The following is a 20,242-nucleotide window of genomic DNA, read 5'->3' on the forward strand; positions in this document are numbered from 1 at the left end:
ACTCTAGAGAAGGGGGGGGGAGGGACAGGCAGGTAGGCCTGCTCATGGGGGCAGGGGTGGGTATTAGTGAGGCCGACTCCCGGGAGTCTCTGTGGTATTTGTATCCTGAGACTCGCTTGGTCACTGGACCAGCCCCGCAGTGGCACTGGCGAAGGCCAAAGCGTGGGTGGAGGACATGTTCCTGGGGGTGTTTTATCTTGCCCTGGCCCCTATCACTGTTTCCTCTGCCCCTGATTCAGCCTTGGCCACAGGCTCTCCCCACCGTGATTGCTCAAGGACATGGGGCCAAGGGACGCAGACTGAACCCTCTGAAACCGTGGCCTCAAACAGATCCTCTTTGAAGCTGCTCTGTCACATACTGTAATCGCAATGATGAGAAAGCTCGACTGCCACGTTCGTCCGGGCAAGGGGACCTACAACCAAATCCCAGTTTAAATCCTCAGCCCCAACTCCTCCAATCTGGGACACCACCTGAATAGGGCATTGCCTAGCCTCAGGGCATCTTTGTCCGTTTCTATGTCTCTGTTGTCACTGAAGTTGTTTTCCTTCTCAAGTACATCTGCCTACATGCCAGAAGAGGGCACTAGATTGAATTGTAGATGGTTGTGAGCCACCCTGTGGTTGCTGGGAATTGAACTCAGGACACTTGGAAGAGCCGTCAGTGCTCTTAACCTCTGAGCCATCTCTCCAGCCCTCAAGTACATCTTTTAGTCTTAATTTATTCTAAGGGTGGTGGGGAATCTCTTTAGCAATACTTTTGAAATTGTGCGGAGTGCTGGGTTCAATGGCATGTGCCTACAGTTCCAGCTTTTGGGAGGTAGAGGCAGGGAGATCTTAACTTCAAGGCCAGCTTGGATTACATATGGAGTTTATGCCGCAAAAGTACCACACACAGGATCTGGAGAGATGGTTCACTGGCTAAGAGCAGGACTGCTCTTCCAGAGGACCTGGGCTCAATTCCCAGCACCCACATGGTTTTTTGTTTTGTTTTGAAGACAGGGTATCTCTGTATTGTTTTGGAGGCTGTCCTGGAACTCGCTGTGTAGACCAGGCTGGTCTCGAACTCATAGAGATCTGCCTGCCTCTGCCTCCCGAGTGGGTTATCTTACAGCTGTTCACAACTCCTGTACCCAGGAGATATGACACCTCCCCTTCTGGCCTCAGGCACCTGCAGTCATGTGCACACACAGACTATACGTAATTAAAAAATAAGGAAGATAAGCCTTAATCTACAAGCACACATACATGTATCACAGAGTGTGTGTGTGTGTGTGTGTGTGTGTGGGAGATATACGTAATTGATCCAGATGATCTAGATGAACCAGAAATTTTCTATTTTATGTGTATGAGTATTTCACCTGCATTGCCTCCATGTCTGGTACCCGAGCTGGTCAGAAAAGAGCATCAGATCCCTGGGAATAGGGGTGGCAGGTAATTGTGAGTTGCCCTGTGGGTGCTGGGCATTGAGTCCAGGTACTCTATGAGAGCAAGCAATAAGTGTTTTGATTACTAAGCCATCTCTCCAGCAGCGACTAAATGAAAAGGATTTTAAAGCGTACTGGCCAGGATGGCTAGCTAGTAAATACCACAAGTGACCTCATAGTATGTACCCGAAGCAAAAGAAAATATTCTGCTACTGCAGGATCTCTCAAGCCAACTAGGGTTAAAAATATGCACTCGTTGCAGCATTAAAGTAAAACTACTTAAGGAAAAAAAAGGGATTTCCATTCTATGAGTAATTTGAAATGAAAACTTCAGAATTGTAAGAGTGACTCTACCATAATTTTCTGTAATAAAACATCTATTATAACAGATATAGCCATACAATAAAAGTCCCATTGTTCCAGAGACTGTATCATAACTGAAACAGGATAATTATAGAAATACTTGTGTGAGAATTGCATGTTCAACAGAACCATTGAAACGCATTGTTCTCAGACTGAAAATAAGTCTTCCAAGTGGGAAACTCTCCTGTGCCCTCTGAGAGGAAGGCAAGGTAGCCCCCGCAACCTTTTATAGCATTGTAATCTTCCAAAGTCCCCTCAGAACCATCTGTGACACATTCCCTGGGCCTCATCCAGGAGTCAGCTCTGCCATAATTGGAAAGCTAAAATTTTTTAGTGGGGTTTGAAGTAGGGTCTAATTATTTTTCCATTCTTTAAAAAAAAATATTAGCTGGGTGTGATGTTGCATGATTTCAATCCTAGCACTTGAGAGGAAGAAACAGAAGGATAAACACAAATTCAAGGCCACCCCTGGTCTATGTAGTGAGTTCTAGGCCACCAAAGGCTACTCAGTGAGACCCTGTCTCAACCATCACCAATAAAACATTTATTAGCATATATTTGTTGTATGATTGGGTTTCATTACATTTTTGTTTAAGTATATCATATACTTGAACCATATTCACCCCATTATCCTCTCTGGTGTTCATCCTTGCCCCAAATAGTGTCCTTTCTACTTTCATAGAGTATGGTTCTTATTTTAAATTCAATTTCATTTTATGTGAATGGGTATTTTGCCTGAATGTATGCCTGTGAGTCTGCTACCCACAAAGGCCAGGAGAGGGTGTCAGATCCCCTGGGACTAGAGTTACAGCGAGCGGCCATGTGGGTCCTGGAAATCTAACCAGGTCCTCTGGAAGAGCAGTTGGTGCTCTTAACTACTGAACCATCTCTTCATGCCTGTATATCACCCCCCCCCTTTTTTTTTCAAGATAGGATCTTGCTGTGTAGCTCAGGCTGGCCTCAAAGTTTTCTTTTTTCTTTTTTTTAAATAATTTATTTTTATTTGCATTGGTGTTTTGCATGCATGTGTGTTTGTATGAGGGTGTCAGATCTTGGAGTTACAGACAGTTGTTAGCTGCTGGGGACTGAACCCAGGTCCTCTAGAGGAGCAGTCGGTGTGCTCTTAACTGCTGAACCATCTCTCCAACCTCCCTGTCCATCAAAGTTGTAATAATCCTCTTGCCTCAGTCTCTCAAATGCCGAGACAATAGGTGCTTGCCACCTCTGCCTGGCACTGTATATTTCATCAGGCAGACTTGGGGCGCAACATAGCTCTGTCGAATTAACTTGTAAGTTCTCCCTTAGAGTCCTCAGGGTGCCTTGTAGACACAAGCCATTGACAGCAGGCTGGTACTATGACTGGCCTCCTGTTCTCAGGGGACACAGCACCTTTTGCCTACTTTTTCATTTAGTTGTCACAATAAGCCCAGGTTGTTGAGAGTCTGGGTTCTTGTCTTCATTCCGTAGTTGAGGACGGTAAGGATAAGTCGGGGACCAGCCTAGGACTTTGTCCCAGCTTGTGTTTTCACTGAGCTTTGCTGTTTCTTTTTAAATGTGACTTTGGGGAAAGCGGTCGTGATTAGAGAGGAATAAGGGGTCATATAGCCTGCCAGCCATCTCCTGGCTCTACTAAAGATCTTTAATGTCCCACTTTGGGTAAGTTGGCACTTGAAAGGCTGGGGACCTGGCGGAGACTGAGGTGGTGATGATGGCTTAGGGAGTCATGGCTGTGCAGGGGAGGAGTAACAATAATCCTGGCAGTGATGACAGCACTCAGAATGCCACAGCAAGCATGCAGACTGATGCTAAGTCATGAAAAGATGAATGATGGATTAACCTTTAGAAGAAGTGATAGAGCCCAAGGCGAAATTGCCATAGGTCTCCAGACCTTCTTGACACTTTCAGAGTCAAGATCAGCCAAGACTTGAGCGTCAGTGGTCCTCAGGCACACGTCAAGCTTGACTTAGACTTGGCACGAGGACTCTGTGTCCCGCCATGGAGTGGGCATGTGTCTGTCAGGCACGTGCTCAGAAATGATAACAGCTGGCTTCTCGTGAGTTCCTGGTGTTACGGGTTAGTCTTAGTTACTTTTCTATTGCTGCAATAAAACATCATGACCGAGACAACCTATAAAAGAAAGATTTCGTTGGGATTACAGCTCCAGAGAGTCAGTGTTCATGATGGCAGATGACTGAACAGCAGCTGGGAGTTCACATCTTTTTATTTATTTTTATTAGTTATTAATTTGTTTTGTGCGTATGCATCTGAATACAGTTGCCAGTGGAGGCCAGAGACATCAGACTCTCTTGGAGCTGGAGTTACAGGTGGTAGTGAGTACTGAGTACTGAGTACTGAGCGTAGGTCCTCTGAAAAAGAAGGAAGTTCTCTTAAGCACTGAGCCATCCCTTCGGCCACAGAGAGCCCATATCTTGGTCCACAAACAGGAAGCAGACAGCACACCATGTTGCCAATCTTTTGAAGCCTCAAAGCCTGGCCCCTGTGACACACCTCCATCAACAAGTCACATCTCAAAATAGTTCCACCAACAGGAACCAAGCGTTTAAACGTATGAACCTATGGGGGCCATCCCCATTGAGTTATCAGAGTGAACAACAGTTCCTGCAAAGACATGAAGTCCCAACTCTGTCACTGCATATGTAACCTTATTTGAAAGTAGGGTCTTTATGGATGTAAAAATGAGGTCATAAAGGTGGGCTCTTAGCCACCATAATTTGTATCCTTATAAGGACTAGGGAATGGGTCACTGAGGAGATAGCTTACTGGCTAAGTGCTTTCTGTGCAAGCATGGGGGCCTGAGTGTGAGTTCCTAGCACCCATGTAAAGAGCCGGGTATGGCTACCTATGCCTGGGGCTCCAGCATTGGAGGTGTGGGTAGCACCTGGCAGATCCCAGGAGCTGCCTAGTTGAACTCCCAAGACACTGACTGATTCAGTAAGCAACCTCAGCTCAAGACAATAAGGGACAATGGCTTAGATAGGGTTGGCAACTCTTACAAGGCATTTAATTGGGTGACTTACATTTCAGAGGTTCAGTCTATTATCATCATGGTGGGACATGGCAGCATGCAGGAGCCATCATTGGTATATAGGACCTCTTGCAAATATTCCCATCCTTTTTTTTTTGTTTTTTTGTTTTTTTGTTTTTGTTTTTCGAGACAGGGTTTCTCTGTGGCTTTGGAGGCTGTCCTGGAACTCACTCTGTAGACCAGGCTGGCCTCGAACTCACAGAGATCCGCCTGCCTCTGCCTCCTGAGTGCTGGGATTAAAGGCATGGGCCATGACCGCCCGGCCCGAGCCTTTTTAAATAGCTCATCGTGTTAAAAGAATACCTACCTTCAGTCCCATTCAACCATCTTCCCCTCCCCAGCTTCCTGATGAATAAAACTTGGGCTCACAGGAATAGCTAATGGCAAAAAAGGAAACATTCCACAATTAGATCAATTAACTACCCCTCCTTCTGCGACCCATTCAGCTTGCCAACACCTGCTATCTGCTCACCTTCATTGGCCTGGTTACTAGGTAAAGACCCCTCTCCTTTGATTACTCTGCCCTACCGAGTCCTCCCCCCCAACCACTATATAACACACCTAAGGAAAATAAAACCAGATAGCTTGATCAGAAAGCCTGTCCGTTTCTCTTGTTTCCTGTCCCCTCATTCCAGGTTTCTCTGGGCTCGACCTTGGTTGTGCCCTGCTGGCCTGGGCACATGAGGGTTCTACATCTTGCACAGGCAACAGGAAGTAGTGTGTCTCACTGGGCGTGGCTTGAGCGTATATGAGGTCTCAAAGCCTGCCTCCACAGTGACACACCTCTCCCAACAAGACCACACCTAATAGTGCCACTCCCTTTTGGGGACCATCTTCTTTCAAATCCCCAAAGACAGTAATAGAGGAAGAATTCCTCATGTCTTGTTCTGGCATCTTCATGTACACACATAGGTGTACCAATCTACAGACTCACATGCATGCACCACCAGACACACATAACACACACACACACACACACACACACACACACACACACACACACACACACACGAGAATGCCATGCAGCAACAGAGGAGAATAACACTGCAGGCCAATGGTTATCAAAGACTGGTGACTTTACCAGAAGCTAAGAGAGACAAGGCTCTTTCCCTCAGGCTCAGGGGGAAGTGTCTTAATCCCTTCAAGCTTCTGTAACAAAATCGCAAGGATGGGGGATTTATGAACAATTGAACTGATTTCTTAGTTTGGAGACCAGGAAGTACAAGATTACAGAGGAAGGGGGGCTGGAGAGATGGCTCAGAGGTTAAGAGCATTGGCTGCTCTTCCAGAGGTCCTGAGTTCAATTCCCAGCAACCACATGGTGGCTCACAGCCATCTGTAGTGAGATCTGGTGCCCTCTTCCGGCCTGGAGGCAGAACACTGTATACATAATAAATAAATCTTTAAAAAAATTACAGAGGAAGGGACAACAAACTCCCTCCTGCTCTTATTTGAGGTCACTAGTCACCTCCCAAAGATCCATATCACTACCCTACCAATAGCTTTCAATGTGTGAGTTTAGGGTTGGGAGGGGAGATGGTTGAGACAGGGTCTCCATATTCAGCCTAGGCTGGTCTCAAACTCTTATGGGTTTTGTTTGTTTTTAGGTTGTTGTTTGAGACAGGGTCTTAATATGTAGTCCTGGCCCATCTGGAACTTTCTGTGTTCATGCTCACCCCAAACTGAGAGATCTGCCTGACTCTGCCTTTTGAGTGCTAGGATTAAAGGTGGGTCCCAAATGATGGGACTATGGATGGACGCCACCTAGCCCTACTGGGGTGCCTCCCTCACAGACAGACTGCGTGTGACATTTCTAGTCTTCAGCGTGATCACTTTGTGAATTCATTCATCATTTGTGAGAATGTCTTTCTTTTTATTAAGGATTTATTTATTATTATAGCACAGTGTTATGTACGCCTACGTGCCAGAAGAGGGCACCAGATCTCATTACGGATGATTGGATGGTTGTGAGCCACCATGTGGTTGCTGGGAATTGAACTCGGGACCTCAGGAAGAGCAGACAGTGCTCTTAACCTCTGAGCCATCTCTCCAGCCCTTGTGTGAATGTCTTATATCCTGCCCTTTCCTCTCCACTGAGCTTTTTTTCTTGCTCCCTGCATTTCTACTTGCTTCTTGTGCTTTCTGGTCTTGGGCAACGGAGACAACGGTCCTGTTCTTTAACATGCCACCAGAGGGCGCTCGCGGAGTGGGGGGGGGCGACACTCAGCGTAAGCAGAGGAGGAGCAGCGAGCTGACCTATTCCTGGCCTCAGTTAACTTTGGCTCTTGAAAGTAACGTAACCTCAAGAAATTCGAAGACGGACAGCATTTTCCACGCCAGCCCAGGAGGATGTTGGTATTAAAGGGCTTTCGAAGCCTTCCCACAAGAAGGCACAAAAGAGCACAATATGACATTTCACGAGAAGCAGTCTGTCATCTGAAGGCTTGCTGCACACCCCCCCCCCCAGGCAGAGCTTGCTGGAAGCCACACTGACCCAGACTGGAGTCCACATTTCCTAATGGTGGGGTGTTAGCCAACCCAGCCCCTCTAAATGTAGTTTTGGCAAGGACAACCGTGCCTACTCAGCAAGACTTCGCTCGGCGTTACAGTTCACAGTATTGGGAGCGCTTCCAGAAGTCTTTGGGAGTAGCTCAAGGCTAGCCCTAGGGTGCCTGGAGTCAGGAATAGGGGATCGCTGTACCTACGGGCCTCTCTTGTTTTTGCTACTCTTTGCTCTCCTCCCAAGCTGCCTCCCTTGGACTGCAAGTGGAGTGGGCTCCTTGGTAGCCTGAGAAGGTCTGAGAGCTAGGCCAGCCCTTGTGCGCCCCACGCAGGCCTCAGTGTTAGCTCAACCCCCTGCAGCATCTTCCACGCCCAAGACTCCGGGGGTGGGGTGGGGAGACGCTGCAGGTCACAGACCCAGCGCAAAGGGTGCCCGGAGAGGACCTTCCAGGAGCGACCCGGGATCCTAGACGTGAGTTTGGGTACAAGGCTGGGTAGTCGGGACACCAAGTCGTCTCCAGGCGTTCCCTATGGGGTTCCTGGCCATGGTCTCGGTGTCAGCCAAGCAGATGCTGGGGCGGGGCAGAGAGGGGCGGCGGACGTTCGGCTGAGCTCTCAGGGTCCCTTTCCAGGCCTTGCCCAGCTTGAGGACCCGGACCCGAGGAGACCCAAGGCACTTCGACCCGGAAGGCCCGCAGAGCCGGAAGGCGGGAGGGCGGAGCCAGGGAGGGTGGCGGTGTCCTGTGAGCGCCTCCCTGGCGCTAGCAAAGCGGAGCCGGCAGAGCGGAGCGAGCCTCAGTGTCCCCGCGGTTCCAGACACCAGCACGGTAAAGGTGCGCGCGGGGGAAGCCAGGGTGTGTGGAGCCTGTCGGGGACTCCACGGTGTCTGGCTGGTCATCTTCCTGGGAAGGAACTGAGGCACGGACAGGCCTAAGCTGCAGCGCCGAGGCTGGAGTCCCGGCGGCTCCGCGCGCAGCCAGCATCAGCGGGCGTTTGCGGGAGTGCGCGTGCGCGCTGCGGCGGCTCCCACAGCCTAACCCTTACGGGATTGCAGAACCTGGGTGCTGTCTTAGAGATGGTCAGGAAGGGATGTCAGGGGCGCAGAAGGCCAGATTTGTTGGAGTTGTGATTGAGAAGCGTTCTGCTATGACTGAGTAAGTGAATAAGGTGCATGTAGGCAGGGGCGAGGCCCGGACAGAGGGCATTGCCCTGCCGAGTTTACCAGTGCCAGCCCAGTCTGCCAGCTATGTAGAGAACCTACCACTGACGCCTTCTGATCTTTCAGGAGGTTTTAAGATTTTGTTATTGCTGGTCTTTACCGTCAGTCCTCCTACTGTAGCCTCCCCAGTGCTGGAGTCCCAGGGGTGCTCTAGATGTCTTATTTTTAAATAGCAACAGTCAAGTAATTAAAAAGCAACTTTGTGTGGTGGGTGCGTAAATTCCGGATAGTGACTTCTGGGCAAGGGCCTGTTCTCCACTCTCTGTTTCGTTTCTCCCCCAACACACACTTCCTCCTTCCACACAGGAAATTGGAATCCCACCTTTGTCTAATATTGCTGTAAAGAACATGGAGGTCCCTGTTAGCTCTGAAGCCCCCTCCCTTGTCCCTGACAACTTGATTAAACTTACTCAGACTGCTGTCCAAGGGTTGTCATCTTCCCACTAGCCTGGGTGACTAAAACATCAGAGCTCTCAGTTAACATCATCTGCCTTCCCTGTGGCTGGCAGGTGAACTTCAGCGGGCAGGACCCATTTTGAAGACACAGCATTACTAAAATAGTTGTTACTGTGGGAAGGCCCTTGCATCCTCATCTCTAACAGACACAGGTGACCCTGTGCTGGGAGGAGGAGAAAAGGACTTTTTTTTTTCAGTCTCTTGGGCATGAAGAATGCAGGAAATGAAACACACGGACTCAGGAGCTGGGCTGCAAACCTTTCTTTCTCAACAAAAGCCTGTTGCTGCTGTAACTTCTGCAATTATTCAAGAAGTTAAAATCGCCCTTGCCTTGCAGCCACAGAGTGCAGAATACTCAGCTGGAGTATTTCTTGCCCAGCTCCCTGTTTCCTGGCACCTGCTATAGAACCTCGTTTGTCCTCTTGCACTGATTTAGCTGGACTAGGTGGAGATTAATGACATGTGCATGCTGGTGCCTTATCTGCTCCATGGGTTTTCACTTAACGTTATTCAGAGCAGTTCTGAAGATAATAGAGGCTGAAATGAGCCTGCTCCCTTGTCCGCAGTTTTGCCTTCTGTAGTTTCAACTAACTGCAGCCAGATAGTAAGTGAAACTTTTCAGAAATAAACCGTTTTAAATACTTAGTAAGTTTGGGTTTTTTTTTGTTTGTTTGTTTGTTTTTTTTTTTTGTTTTTTGTTTTTCAAGACAGGGTTTCTCTGTATTGTCTTGGAAGCTGTCCTGGAACTGGCTTTGTAGACCAGGCTGGCCTTGAACTCACAGAGATCCACCTGCCTCTGCCTCCCGAGTGCTGGGATTAAAGGCGTGCGCCACCAATGCCCGACCACTTAGTAAGTTTTAAACCACAGGTTTCCTAAGTAGTTAGAAATCTCATTTTGTCCAAGAAGTGTGAGAAATCTCATGTCGCCCTGCTGCATTCTGCCTAGGATGTGAGTCTTGCCTTTGTCCAGTGTGTCCGCAGAGTATACTCTACCCACACACTAGCCTCTCAGTAGCCCTCAGCTGTGGGTGCCCAGTGCATGTACTCAAGGAACCTCGTTTTACTTAATAAAGACTCCAAAGCTGGAGAGTTACATTGCAAAGGAAGGAGGGCATAACAGTTGGAAGGACAGAATGATCTAGCTTTCAGGCATCTACCGGAGTCTCAGGATGTATTCCTTATTGATGAGGGGGGAGCTGTTGTATACTTCTCTGTCCTGCTTTTTTTCACATGCACCGTCTTGTTACACAACAGCCGTTTTGGGAGTGCAGATCCGTTGTCCTGCAGAGATTTGATACGTGGAGTGGTGTCTTCGTGCCGGTGCTTCAGGACAGGAATGTCACGAGCCTTGCACTTCCGAGCATGGGTGCTATCCTGCCGTCTTCTGAGACCTGGGCTGCACCTGACCTTTTCCGTTGTAACTGACAGATTAAACAAAAAGCTGGATCTGCACCCGAGCAGAACTGGGAAGTAGTTAGCTACCTTACGGGATGGGAGTGGGGTGCTAGTCTTTTGAAAGGAAGACATTCATCAGCAGTTTATCAGAATGTTTAAGGAAGCCAGAGATGACGGTGCAGACCTTAGGAGGACTATGAAGAAATCTCAAAGGGGGTTGGGGGTGAGAAAAAGGAACATTTCAAGGGGCTGGAACACAACATACTTCTTCCTCCTGGGAGTGTCCAGAAGTTTTGAAAAATAGCCTTGGTGACAATGTAGTGATTCCATGAGTTCCTTAGGGCTCAGAACTCCCAGAGCCAGAGGACATTGTTTGTGTGTGGTTTGTTTTTTTTTGTTTTTTTTTTTTTTGAGACAGGGTTTCTCTGTGTAGCTTTGTAGACCAGGGTGGCCTTGAACTCACAGAGATCTGTCTCTGCCTCCCAAGTGCTGGAACTAAAGGTGTGTGCCACCACCGCCAGGCTTGCCAGAGGATAATTTTACATTGAAGATTCTGCATAATTATTGGGCAGACAGAGAAATCAACCAACTGACCAAAGCCTGGTGTAATCCAAGGCTGTTGACAGTAGCCTGGGACTCCCTTAGGAGACAGGTACCTCAGCCTCATGGGAGCAGAACATGAGGGAGTCTTCTAGAAGCATCAGCTCTGCAGCCTTTTCTCCCCAGCCTTATGAAGTGGCCTGTCCATCCGTCTGTGGGGCACAATGCTCTTTACCTATGGCTATGCCTCTGCCTCTTACTTCCCAGGCAGCAGGGCAAAGTGTTCTTCTTTTTCTTTTTTTTTTTTTTTTTTTTTTTGGTTTTTTGAGACAGGGTTTCTCCGTGGCTTTGGAGGCTGTCCTGGAACTCGCTCTGTAGACCAGGCTGGTCTCGAACTCACAGAGATCCACCTGCCTCTGCCTCCCGAGTGCTGGGATTAAAGGCGTGCACCACCACTGCCTGGTGACACGATTCATTGTTCTTAAGGGCCCTCTGTCTATTGTTTCATGTGTCTTGTAAACCCCTGGAAATCTCTTGTTTTGAGACAGGGTCTTGCTCTGGAATGTAGGCCTGTCTGTACCTCACTGTGTAGCCCAGGCTGGCCTCAGACTCATCCAGATCTTCTACTTCCCAAGTGCTGAAGTGGCAGCTATGAGCCACCATGCCAATCGCCAAGCCCTAGAAATCTGACGTATTTTGTTCTGTGATGGCTTCGTCTTGCTGATTCATATTGTTCCCGCTTTTCTTTATTATTAACTAATTATTATTTTTAGTTTAGTAGGAAGTTTAGCTGTCTAATTCGGGCTGGCCATGGGTTCGCTTTAGCTTCCCAAGTACCGGGAGGACAGCGTATGCTACCATGCCTAGCTCTTGCCCCTCGGCTCCTCTCAGTCACTCTGCACCCCTCTCTGTACCCCTTATAAGGGTCCACCTTCCCCCCCTTGCCCCCACTGAGGCTCAAACTCAGAGCATTTTTGTGTCTACCATAAAGAACCTCATTTTCAGCTCCGTTTTAACTTCATCTTAAAGCTAAATATCCAACTCCCGGCTCTGGGCTGCCCAGCAGGCAACTGCCGATGTGGCCTCAGAGTCTTGTCCTTTCCCCTCTTTCTGCCTTGGCTTCATCGATGCTTTGTCACACGAGAGAGGCGTAAGGCTGGGACTTTCTCATCCCTGCCAGGCTTTGTATGTTAAAGGTTGCTGGAGCCACTTGGAAGGCTGTTGGTATGAGAGAGGCCAGGCTGAGCTTGCTCGGGGACTGGTAAAGCCTGTGACTGAGGCTGCTTCCTCGTTTGTCTAAAGCCGATCAGAGGGCAGAAAAGACCTTTCATCCACTCTGCCGCTCCCGTTTTGCTTGTTAGCTGATGCCCAGATCCTTGGCGACAGAGAACACACAGGGCTGGGTGCCGGTCCCCCATGCACATGACCGACTGAGCAACTCCTTTCCAGGAAGGTGGGCACTCTTCCTGAGATGCTAGAAGCTGATAGGTTTGGGTCAAAATACGCATAAGCTCGTTAAAGCTCTCCTTTCAGTCACTGAGGGACGCTGGTACTCCCTTGTTATCCCCGAGGCAAAAGCCCGAGGCGAAAGGATTATGGTCCTGAGTATGTAGCAAGACTTTATCTCAGAATAAATAAATAAACTAAATGGATTGATCTGGAGTATGTAGCAAAGGAGGCCTTATCTCAAAAAATGGACAAAACCAAAACACAAAAACAGAGACTGGAGAGAAGACTCAGGGGCTGTCCTTTTAGAGGACCCGGGTGTGATTTCCTGGCACCCACATGATGTTTCACAGCTGTCGGTAGCTCCAGTTCCACGGGATCACTGGCCCCCAGAGGGCACTGCACACATGTGGCACATAGACATACAAGCAGCAGAACACCTGTATGCACATTTTTTTAAGTACACAGCTGTGCAAGCACTGAACCACCCGTCTCTTTGAATGGCCCTTTAAGGTCTGCCGACATGCCCATCGTGGTGGATGACGTCATGAAGCTCCTGTGTTCGGTTTCCCAGGAGAGAAATATGAAGGCGGCCGTCAAACACTCCGGGAGGGGTGCCTTGGTTGTGGGGACAGTGGCCTTCGTCGGTGGTGTCGTTGGTGGCCCACCGGGACTTGCTCTTGGTGAGTGTCTTCACAGCTACAGCCAGCCTTGGTTCAGACCTGTAATCCCTGACCCCGGGAAGGCAGGAACGTGGAGAGTTCAAGGATAGCCTGGGCTACATAATGCATTTCAGGCTGGATTCCTCTTGTCTTCGTGTTTGCATCTGTCAGACTTGGGAGGCCCCTTTCCTCCAGGAACCCACTGGCTCTGCCCTTTCCCTAGAGACGTGTCCTTGAGTCTAAAGGTACTGGGGTGTCTGGGTCCTCCTAATGAGAAAAAACCAGGACTAAAAACAACGTGGAGAGGCTTACAGTCCATTATGAAGAAAAGTCAGGGCAGGAACTCGAGACAGGAACCTAAAGCTGTAGATCACTGCACTCTGCTGGCCTTCTCCTAAGGTGGCCATGGACCGTTCAGTATAGTTTAGCTGACATCCCCACTGCAGGCTGGGAACCTGCCATGTGCAGCTGGGTGGTTTTTTACTGACTAATGTTGTGTGCAGACAGCCTAGGGGGACAACTCTTCCTTGATCCCAGTCTTCTAGAAGCTATTGCTAGGTGGTTTTCAGGCTGGGCAGAGGGAAGCTATGTAGCCGTGAGGCTGGCTTCTGTTCTGCTTTCTGTTTCCCAGCTTGCCGACAAGTGTGTCTCTGTGTCCCATGAATGTCGCAGATCCTTACCTTTTGTGTTCCCGAAATCTGTGACTTTGGTAGTCCCGACTTCAGCTTCTTCCCACAAAAGGAGAAGACGTCCTAAGTGCGCAGGGGAAGCCTGGTTGGGGCTATTTTATCGTAGCTGTGTGCTGTCTGTTGTGGGAACCCATAATTTTACCCACATTGAGTAACGCTGGTAGGGACTCAAACTTGTGAGTGAACTGGGTTTCCTCCCCTGGAATGCCTCTTTCCTTCAGAGACTGGCTGTCCCTGTGTTGGGAGCAAGAGGAGCTGTCTGCTTCTTGCTTGGATTCAGAAAGCATGGGTGTCACTGTCTGTCTTCTGAGCCCAGCCTACTAGTGGGTTCTCGCTAAACTGTGCTGTCTGTTTACCTAATTAAATATTTACAAAGATATTTATTTATTTATTTTTATTTTATGTGTATGGATGTTTTGCCTGTGTGTTATGTCCATGCACTACATGTTGCAATACCCACAGAGGCTAGCAGAGGGCATCAGGTTCTTTGAAACTGGAGTTAAGGCTTGTGAGCTGCCATGTAGGTGCTGGGAATCAAACATCAGCCCTCAGCAAAGAGCTGCCTGTGACCTGCTCTTAACCACTGAGCCAATTCCTCAGTCCCACCCACATTTTTTGAGCTGTGATCTCTCTGTGTACCTCAGGCTGGTCTGAAACTTTATATTCCAGATCGGACCTCAAACTTGAGATCCTCGTTTATATGTGTAGAAGCTGCAGGGATTGTCCAGAAATTCCCTGTGTGTCCCTCACCCAGATTTAGTTCCAGTGGAAATGTGTTCCACATCCACGGTGGGGACCAAACAGTTAGCACTAATGCAACACTGTGAACCATTTCTGTTTGACCGGACTTTGCACCATGACCTTGTATTCCTCCAAGTTGCCACTATTTTTTTTTTAAGATTTTGAGACAGGGTCTCACTATGTAGCACTGGCTGTCCTAGAACTCACTATGAAGACCATGCTGGCCTCGAATTCACAGAGATCCCCTTGCCTCTGCCTCCCAAGGACTGGGATTAAGGGTATGTGACACTTTTCTTTTAATGACTTCATTTCCCTTAGTCTGTTCTGGCCTGTGACAGTTTCTTAGGCTTTCCTTTCCACAGCTGGGGCTGGGGAAGCGGCTGGCAGGTGTTCTAAAACATTCTCAGCTGCATGATGTACTTCTCACGAGTCTTGGGAGGGAGCCCCTCATACAGGACGTGTCTTCTGCTGCAGTCCAGGGATATGTGACATCCTGTGACACCTCCAGTGAGGCTGACCTTTGCAACTTGGTCAAGGTCATGTGTGCTGGATTTTTCCACTCTCAAGTTGCTGTTTCTCATCCCATATCCTGTACCTTAGGAATAACTCACAAGTCCAGTCAGGCTGCATCTGTGACCATCTGATTGCTGCTGTATACAATTCATGGGAGACTTTAAAGGCTCAGATCTGATGTTCCCAGTGGCAGCAGTTGGCTGGCATACAACACAATAATAGGTGTTCTTTCAGGCAGGAACCTAGCTTCCCAGAACCCTCTGCCCACTTTCTATTTTGAGAGTCTTACTATTTAGGCTGTCTTGGAATGAACTATGTAGCCCAGGCTGGCCTCAAACTCTTCCTTGATCCACCTGCCTCTAGCTCTCAAGTGCTGGGGTAAAAGGGTGTGCCACCAGACCTGATGCTCTCCTCATCACTTTGGATGGCTTACCTGGCCCTTGATGGTGTTTAGTTTGATACTTCTGCCCCTAGTGCACCTTGTGTCATGCAACACATGGCCTGGTGATATGGGATTGTCCATCCTACAAGATCTTCAGGTTCCGTTACAGCATGACTTAACTTCGGCCAGAAATTCTAGGGCCTAGAGAGATGGCTCAGAGGTTAAGAGCACTGACTGCTTCTCCAGAGGTCCTGAGTTCAGTTCCCAGCAACCTCATGATGGTTCACAACCATCTGGTGCCCTCTTCTGCCATGGAGGAAGAACACTGTATATATAATAAATAAATCTTAAAAGAAAAAAAACACTATTTCCACACCTTTAATCCCAGCACTCAGGAGGCAGAGGCGGACGGTTCTCTGTGAGTTCCAGGCCAGCCTGGTCTACAGAGCCAGTTCCAGGACTGCCAGGGCTGTTATACATAGAAACCCTGTCTTAAAAAAAATAAAAGTAACAACTAAAGACAATGTTTCTAGCTGAGGTTGTATTTTCATGTTAGAGTGCTTAAACTGAGACTCTCTAGCCACCCTCCCACCCCTACCCTACAGTGTCTGGAAAAGATGAAAACAGAAATCTAAAAATAGTGTTCCTAGCTGGGTTTGGTGGCTGGCACAAGCTTCTCAGCTGGGATGCCGTGGCAGGGGGAGCAAGAGTTCTGGGCTACCCTGGGATGCACAATAAGACCTGGTCTCCAAAAAGCAAGAGACAGTAAAAGTTTATCCAGTTTTGGGAAGGGCCAGATAGTAAGTTATATTTGGCTTGGTTTTGTTTGTGAGACTGGAATAAAAGACAGTCTCCAAGTGAAATTCCTGACTTGCCTCCTGGGTCATTTCCCGTGTGAGTTCTCTGGGGATTTTCTAACTTCTAGGGCATTTTTCCTCTCGGCCATGGATTTTATATCCACCTGACACGAGCTTGAGCTATTTTTGGAAGGGGGACCCGCAGTTGAGGAAATACCCCTACTAGACTGGTCTGTGGGCAAGCCTACGGTGCATTTTCTTGATTGATGATTGGTGTGGAAGAGCTTGGTTCATTGTGGAGTGTTCAGTCCCTGGGCTGGTGGTTCTGGGTGCTTTAGGAAAGCAGGCTGAGCAAGCCAGCAAGCAGCGCCTACCTCTCAATGCCTTTGCATCAGCTCCTGCCTCCAAGTTCCAGCCTTGAGTTAGTTCCTGTCCTGACTTGTGTTAGTGATCGAGTGTGACCTGAGACTTGTAAGATGAAATTAACTCTTTCTTCCCCAAGCTGTTTATTATCGTGGTGTTTGATCACAGCCATACCATGGAAACAGCTCATCCTCCCAGCCTCTCCAGGCAAGTGGTTTCTCAGAAGACCGTTTCCCTGTCCTCTGTCAGCCCCTTTGTGGGGACAGGTTGTTCTGGGAGTCTCAGGCGTGGGAGTGTTCAGCCGTGAAGGGGATCTGGGGTAGGGAGGGTGTAAGTGGGGAGCACTGGGAGGGACATGCGTGGGTGTCAATTACCTGGGCCGAATGGACTAGAGACTACATAATTCTTTGCCCTGCTGGCTGCCTGGCAGAAGCTGAGCTTGCTGTGACCTGTTCATGAATGTGCCCACTTGTCACGACAGTGGCTACATTCTCGGCAAGAAACCAAAGCCATTGTTGGAGAATGAGGCTGACTAATTGATCCCTTCCTTGTTTTTCAGGGGGGGCAGTTGGGGGCCTGTTAGGTGCCTGGATGACGAGTGGACAGTTTAAGCCAGTTCCTCAGATCCTAATGGAGCTGCCCCCTGCTGAACAGCAGAAACTCGTTAACGAAGCCACGGCCATCATCAGGAACTTGGACTGGACAGACGCTGTACAGCTCACTGCTCTGGTCATGAGCAACCAGGCCATGCAGCAAAAGCTCTTGGCCGTGCTAGCCACCTATATCACCAAGGAGCTGCAGGCGGAGATCCGTTATGATGACTAGGCCACTCTCCCTGGGGGATGACTTTATGGCTTCTCGAGGGGTGACCTGGGAATCAGGGATGCCTGGGGGGTACCTCTGAGAAACCTGCGTATTGTCAGCATTGACTATAAGCTGGAGTACGAGTACATCCTGTTGGACTGTCCCCCGCTGGAGATGCGTGTGCTATGGAAAGATTCAGGCTGTTGGCGTCCACAAACAGCTTGGGAGTTCTGATCCTGTGGCTCTAACAGAAGTTGGCTGTCCAGCTGTGCCGAATGCCCCTCTTCCTGTGAAGAGGACCTCTAGGTACCTGTCACAGGGTTTTAGACCCCCATAGACTCTGGGGTCTTGGGGTGCAGAGTCAACTCTTGCCAGGGTTATGCTTACTTGCCTTGTGTTCCCCGTCTTCCTCCAAGGACTTCCCAGTGGTCTCAGGATGACAGTGGTCCCTACTTTGAGTGAAACCACAGATGCCAGGCAGTTTCTGTGCTCTGCCACTGTCTATGACCCAAGGCTCTCTTGAGTAACTTGGGCTAAACTTCTAGAGTCTTTTGCCTTCTTATGGACAATCATGGCACTTATTTATCTTCTACTTTTATTGTCAATTCTGGGCCCTTTTTATTCTCTATACTTTTGTAGTCACTGTGTTGCCTGGGCTGGCCTTGAACTCCTGGACTCAAGTGATTTTGCTACGTAGCTGGGACTGTAGGCTTGCGCCGCCATGCCCAGCTTTACCTCATAGGCTGTTCTCTGTGCCTATCTAAGTTAGTTCTTCCATGCTCAGTTCCCTCTCTACACTGGCCGCAATCTCCAATTCACTTGTGTGAAAAGACAAAACTAACAATGAGTCGAGTTCAAAGACCCTAACTGAGCGAGGTGCTGTGAGGCACACCCCACGGCCCCAGATAAGTGAAAGGCCAAAGCGAGAGCATCCTTGAGCCCAGGAATTCAAGGCCAACCCGGACAACATAGAGGAAGCTGGGAGATAGGAGTTGGGGACATAAATCACTGCCTTACTTGGCTTTTATTTGCTGTCACAGAGTCAAGATGCAGTGAGTGTCCTGATGCATTAGATCGAGGAGGTTGACAGAGGAGACCAAGGGAAGGGCAGAAACAACAGTGCCACTAAAGTTAACCCATGGGTAGACGCCTTATCACCTGGATTGCACCCGGCCGGCTGTGTAAGGATTTGGCTAGCTTCTCCTTGATTTACCTAAATGACAATGGCTCAAACCTGATAAGTAGCTTGTTTGGTTTTTTTTTTTTTCCTTGTGGTGCCGTGGATAGAACTCAGGGCCCTGCACAAGCTAGGCAAATACCACCAGTGAGCCCTACTCCCAGCCCGCTTTTGATAGATTCAAGGCAAGTGTTGTAAAGCTAAGCTGAGTCCCAGACCTTGAGTGACTCAGTTTGGATTTGGCCAGTTGGTCCTAGTACTGGAGCCCAACTAATGATGTCATACACTGGATTAAACATTTGATACTTCTTCTTATCCCCCCTCAGGGAGGGCAGGAGCTGTGTGTCTTGGTCACCCCTCCTATCTCCAGCTTGCTCCTGCTTGGCACCGTGTGGCTTTTATGTGGTGGACACTGAATAAACATATATTTTTAATGCTATGTACTTTTATTTCTTTCTGTTTTATTTATTTTGCATGTTTTGTCTGCATTTATGTAAATACAGTGTGTATGTATGTGATTCACACAGATACCAGAAGGGGGCACTGGACATTCTGGAACAGGAGTTGCTGACTAAGCTGTCATATGGGAGCCGGGAACTGAACCCATTCACTCTGCAAAAGCATTCATGGCTAAACCATCTCCCTACCTCTAAGTGTTGGCTTTCAAAACAGGGTTCCTCGGTGTGGTTCCGCTTGGCTTCAAACTCATGATCCTCCTGCCTCTATCAACCCCCTAAGTGTTGGTATTATAGAGGTATACCACTATGCCAGGCTTCAGTAAATACTTTGGGGGATCATTGTTTTGAAATCACTTCCTGTGGAACTCCTCTAGGGAGAGAACGTGTAACGAAGCCTAGAATCAAAATTCAAGCATCTTGAAGCCACAGAGCTACTAACCGCAGAAGCCAAGCTTGGCCTGGTAACTCTGGAACCCAGAGCCCATACCCACACACCATGTGGTTTCACAAACAAATTTTGGGACATGTTTTCCACATGAAATATTTTTAGTAAGATGTATGCTGCCTCTGAAGTGACAGAATGGGCCAACAATCTTCCTTTTATGGGGGAGGGAGTGGTGTTGGCTTTTGAGACAGGGTTTCTCTTTGTAGCCCTGGCTGCCCTGGAATTCACTTTGTAGACCAGCCTGGCCTCAAACTCAGATCCGCCTGCCTCTGCCTCCTGAGTGCAGGGATTACAGGTGTGAACCACTGTGGACAGGTGACAATGATGTTCCTATCATGAAGTCTTCCCTGATGTGTCTTCTCTTTGCTTTCAAAACTACAACCCAGATGTCATCAAATTACTAATAAATTACTTTTCCCTGAAAAAGCCATTTTTATGTATTTTGTGTGAACTACTTCTGAGACTTGAAGCCTTAACATTTAAGAGGGAAGGTGGTTTGACTTGTGGCTTTACCAGATGGGTAAAAGCTGCCCAGCCCAGATCCCTACTACCGTCTCGGGCCGGCTTCGGCTGGGGCTGCACATTCTGCTTAGCCTCCTCCTGCCCTCTATGCCCTATGGACTGAGGGCCCCCTGAAGGGGTGCAGAACCCTGGCAGGGCAGAGAGCTCCACGTGTTTAATGAGGCCTCCTGTGGACTTCACCCCATGGGGATGGAGGGGGTGGACACTTTATATCATTGTACCCCAGCTGGCACTTGTCAGATCCCCTGGTGTCGGCGTGACACCTGTAAAACACGTGGAGAACAGGGACAGGGCAGGA

At 48.7% G+C, this 20,242-nt stretch overlaps 1 protein-coding gene across 6 annotated transcripts; it reads left to right on the forward strand.

Annotated features, from left to right (window-relative positions):
- The first annotated feature begins 7,519 nt into the window (after positions 1 to 7,519).
- On the forward strand, positions 7,520 to 18,958 carry CUNH19orf12 (chromosome unknown C19orf12 homolog). Of its 6 annotated transcripts, none has more exons than XM_021233884.2 (4): positions 7,522 to 7,807; positions 7,968 to 8,162; positions 12,905 to 13,074; positions 17,098 to 18,958. In XM_021233884.2, the coding sequence occupies exons 3-4, from the start codon at positions 12,915 to 12,917 to the stop codon at positions 17,361 to 17,363; spliced, it is 426 nt and encodes a 141-aa protein (XP_021089543.1). In that variant the 5' UTR covers positions 7,522 to 7,807; positions 7,968 to 8,162; positions 12,905 to 12,914; the 3' UTR covers positions 17,364 to 18,958. The 6 variants fall into 6 exon arrangements, with proteins under 6 accessions (XP_040591384.1, XP_021089543.1, XP_021089545.1 ...); XM_040735449.1 differs by having other exon boundaries at positions 7,526 to 7,807; positions 7,968 to 8,168; XM_040735450.1 differs by lacking the exon at positions 7,968 to 8,162 and having other exon boundaries at positions 7,520 to 7,807.
- The last annotated feature ends 1,284 nt before the right edge of the window (positions 18,959 to 20,242 follow it).

This window comes from Mesocricetus auratus, unplaced genomic scaffold (assembly GCF_017639785.1).
Source record: "Mesocricetus auratus isolate SY011 unplaced genomic scaffold, BCM_Maur_2.0 Super-Scaffold_100046, whole genome shotgun sequence".
NCBI classification, from domain to species: domain Eukaryota; kingdom Metazoa; phylum Chordata; class Mammalia; order Rodentia; family Cricetidae; genus Mesocricetus; species Mesocricetus auratus.

What these genes read in the sequence shown, in the direction of transcription:
- CUNH19orf12 (XM_013121841.3), top strand. Translation starts at nt 8,425, where the DNA reads ATGTCAGGGGCGCAGAAGGCCAGATTTGTTGGAGTTGTGATTGAGAAG. An exon ending in AAGCGTTCTGCTATGACTGA is followed by an intron (nt 8,490 to 12,904) that starts GTAAGTGAATAA and finishes TGGCCCTTTAAG; the next exon opens with GTCTGCCGACATGCCCATCG. An exon ending in CCCACCGGGACTTGCTCTTG is followed by an intron (nt 13,075 to 17,097) that starts GTGAGTGTCTTC and finishes CTTGTTTTTCAG; the next exon opens with GGGGGGCAGTTGGGGGCCTG.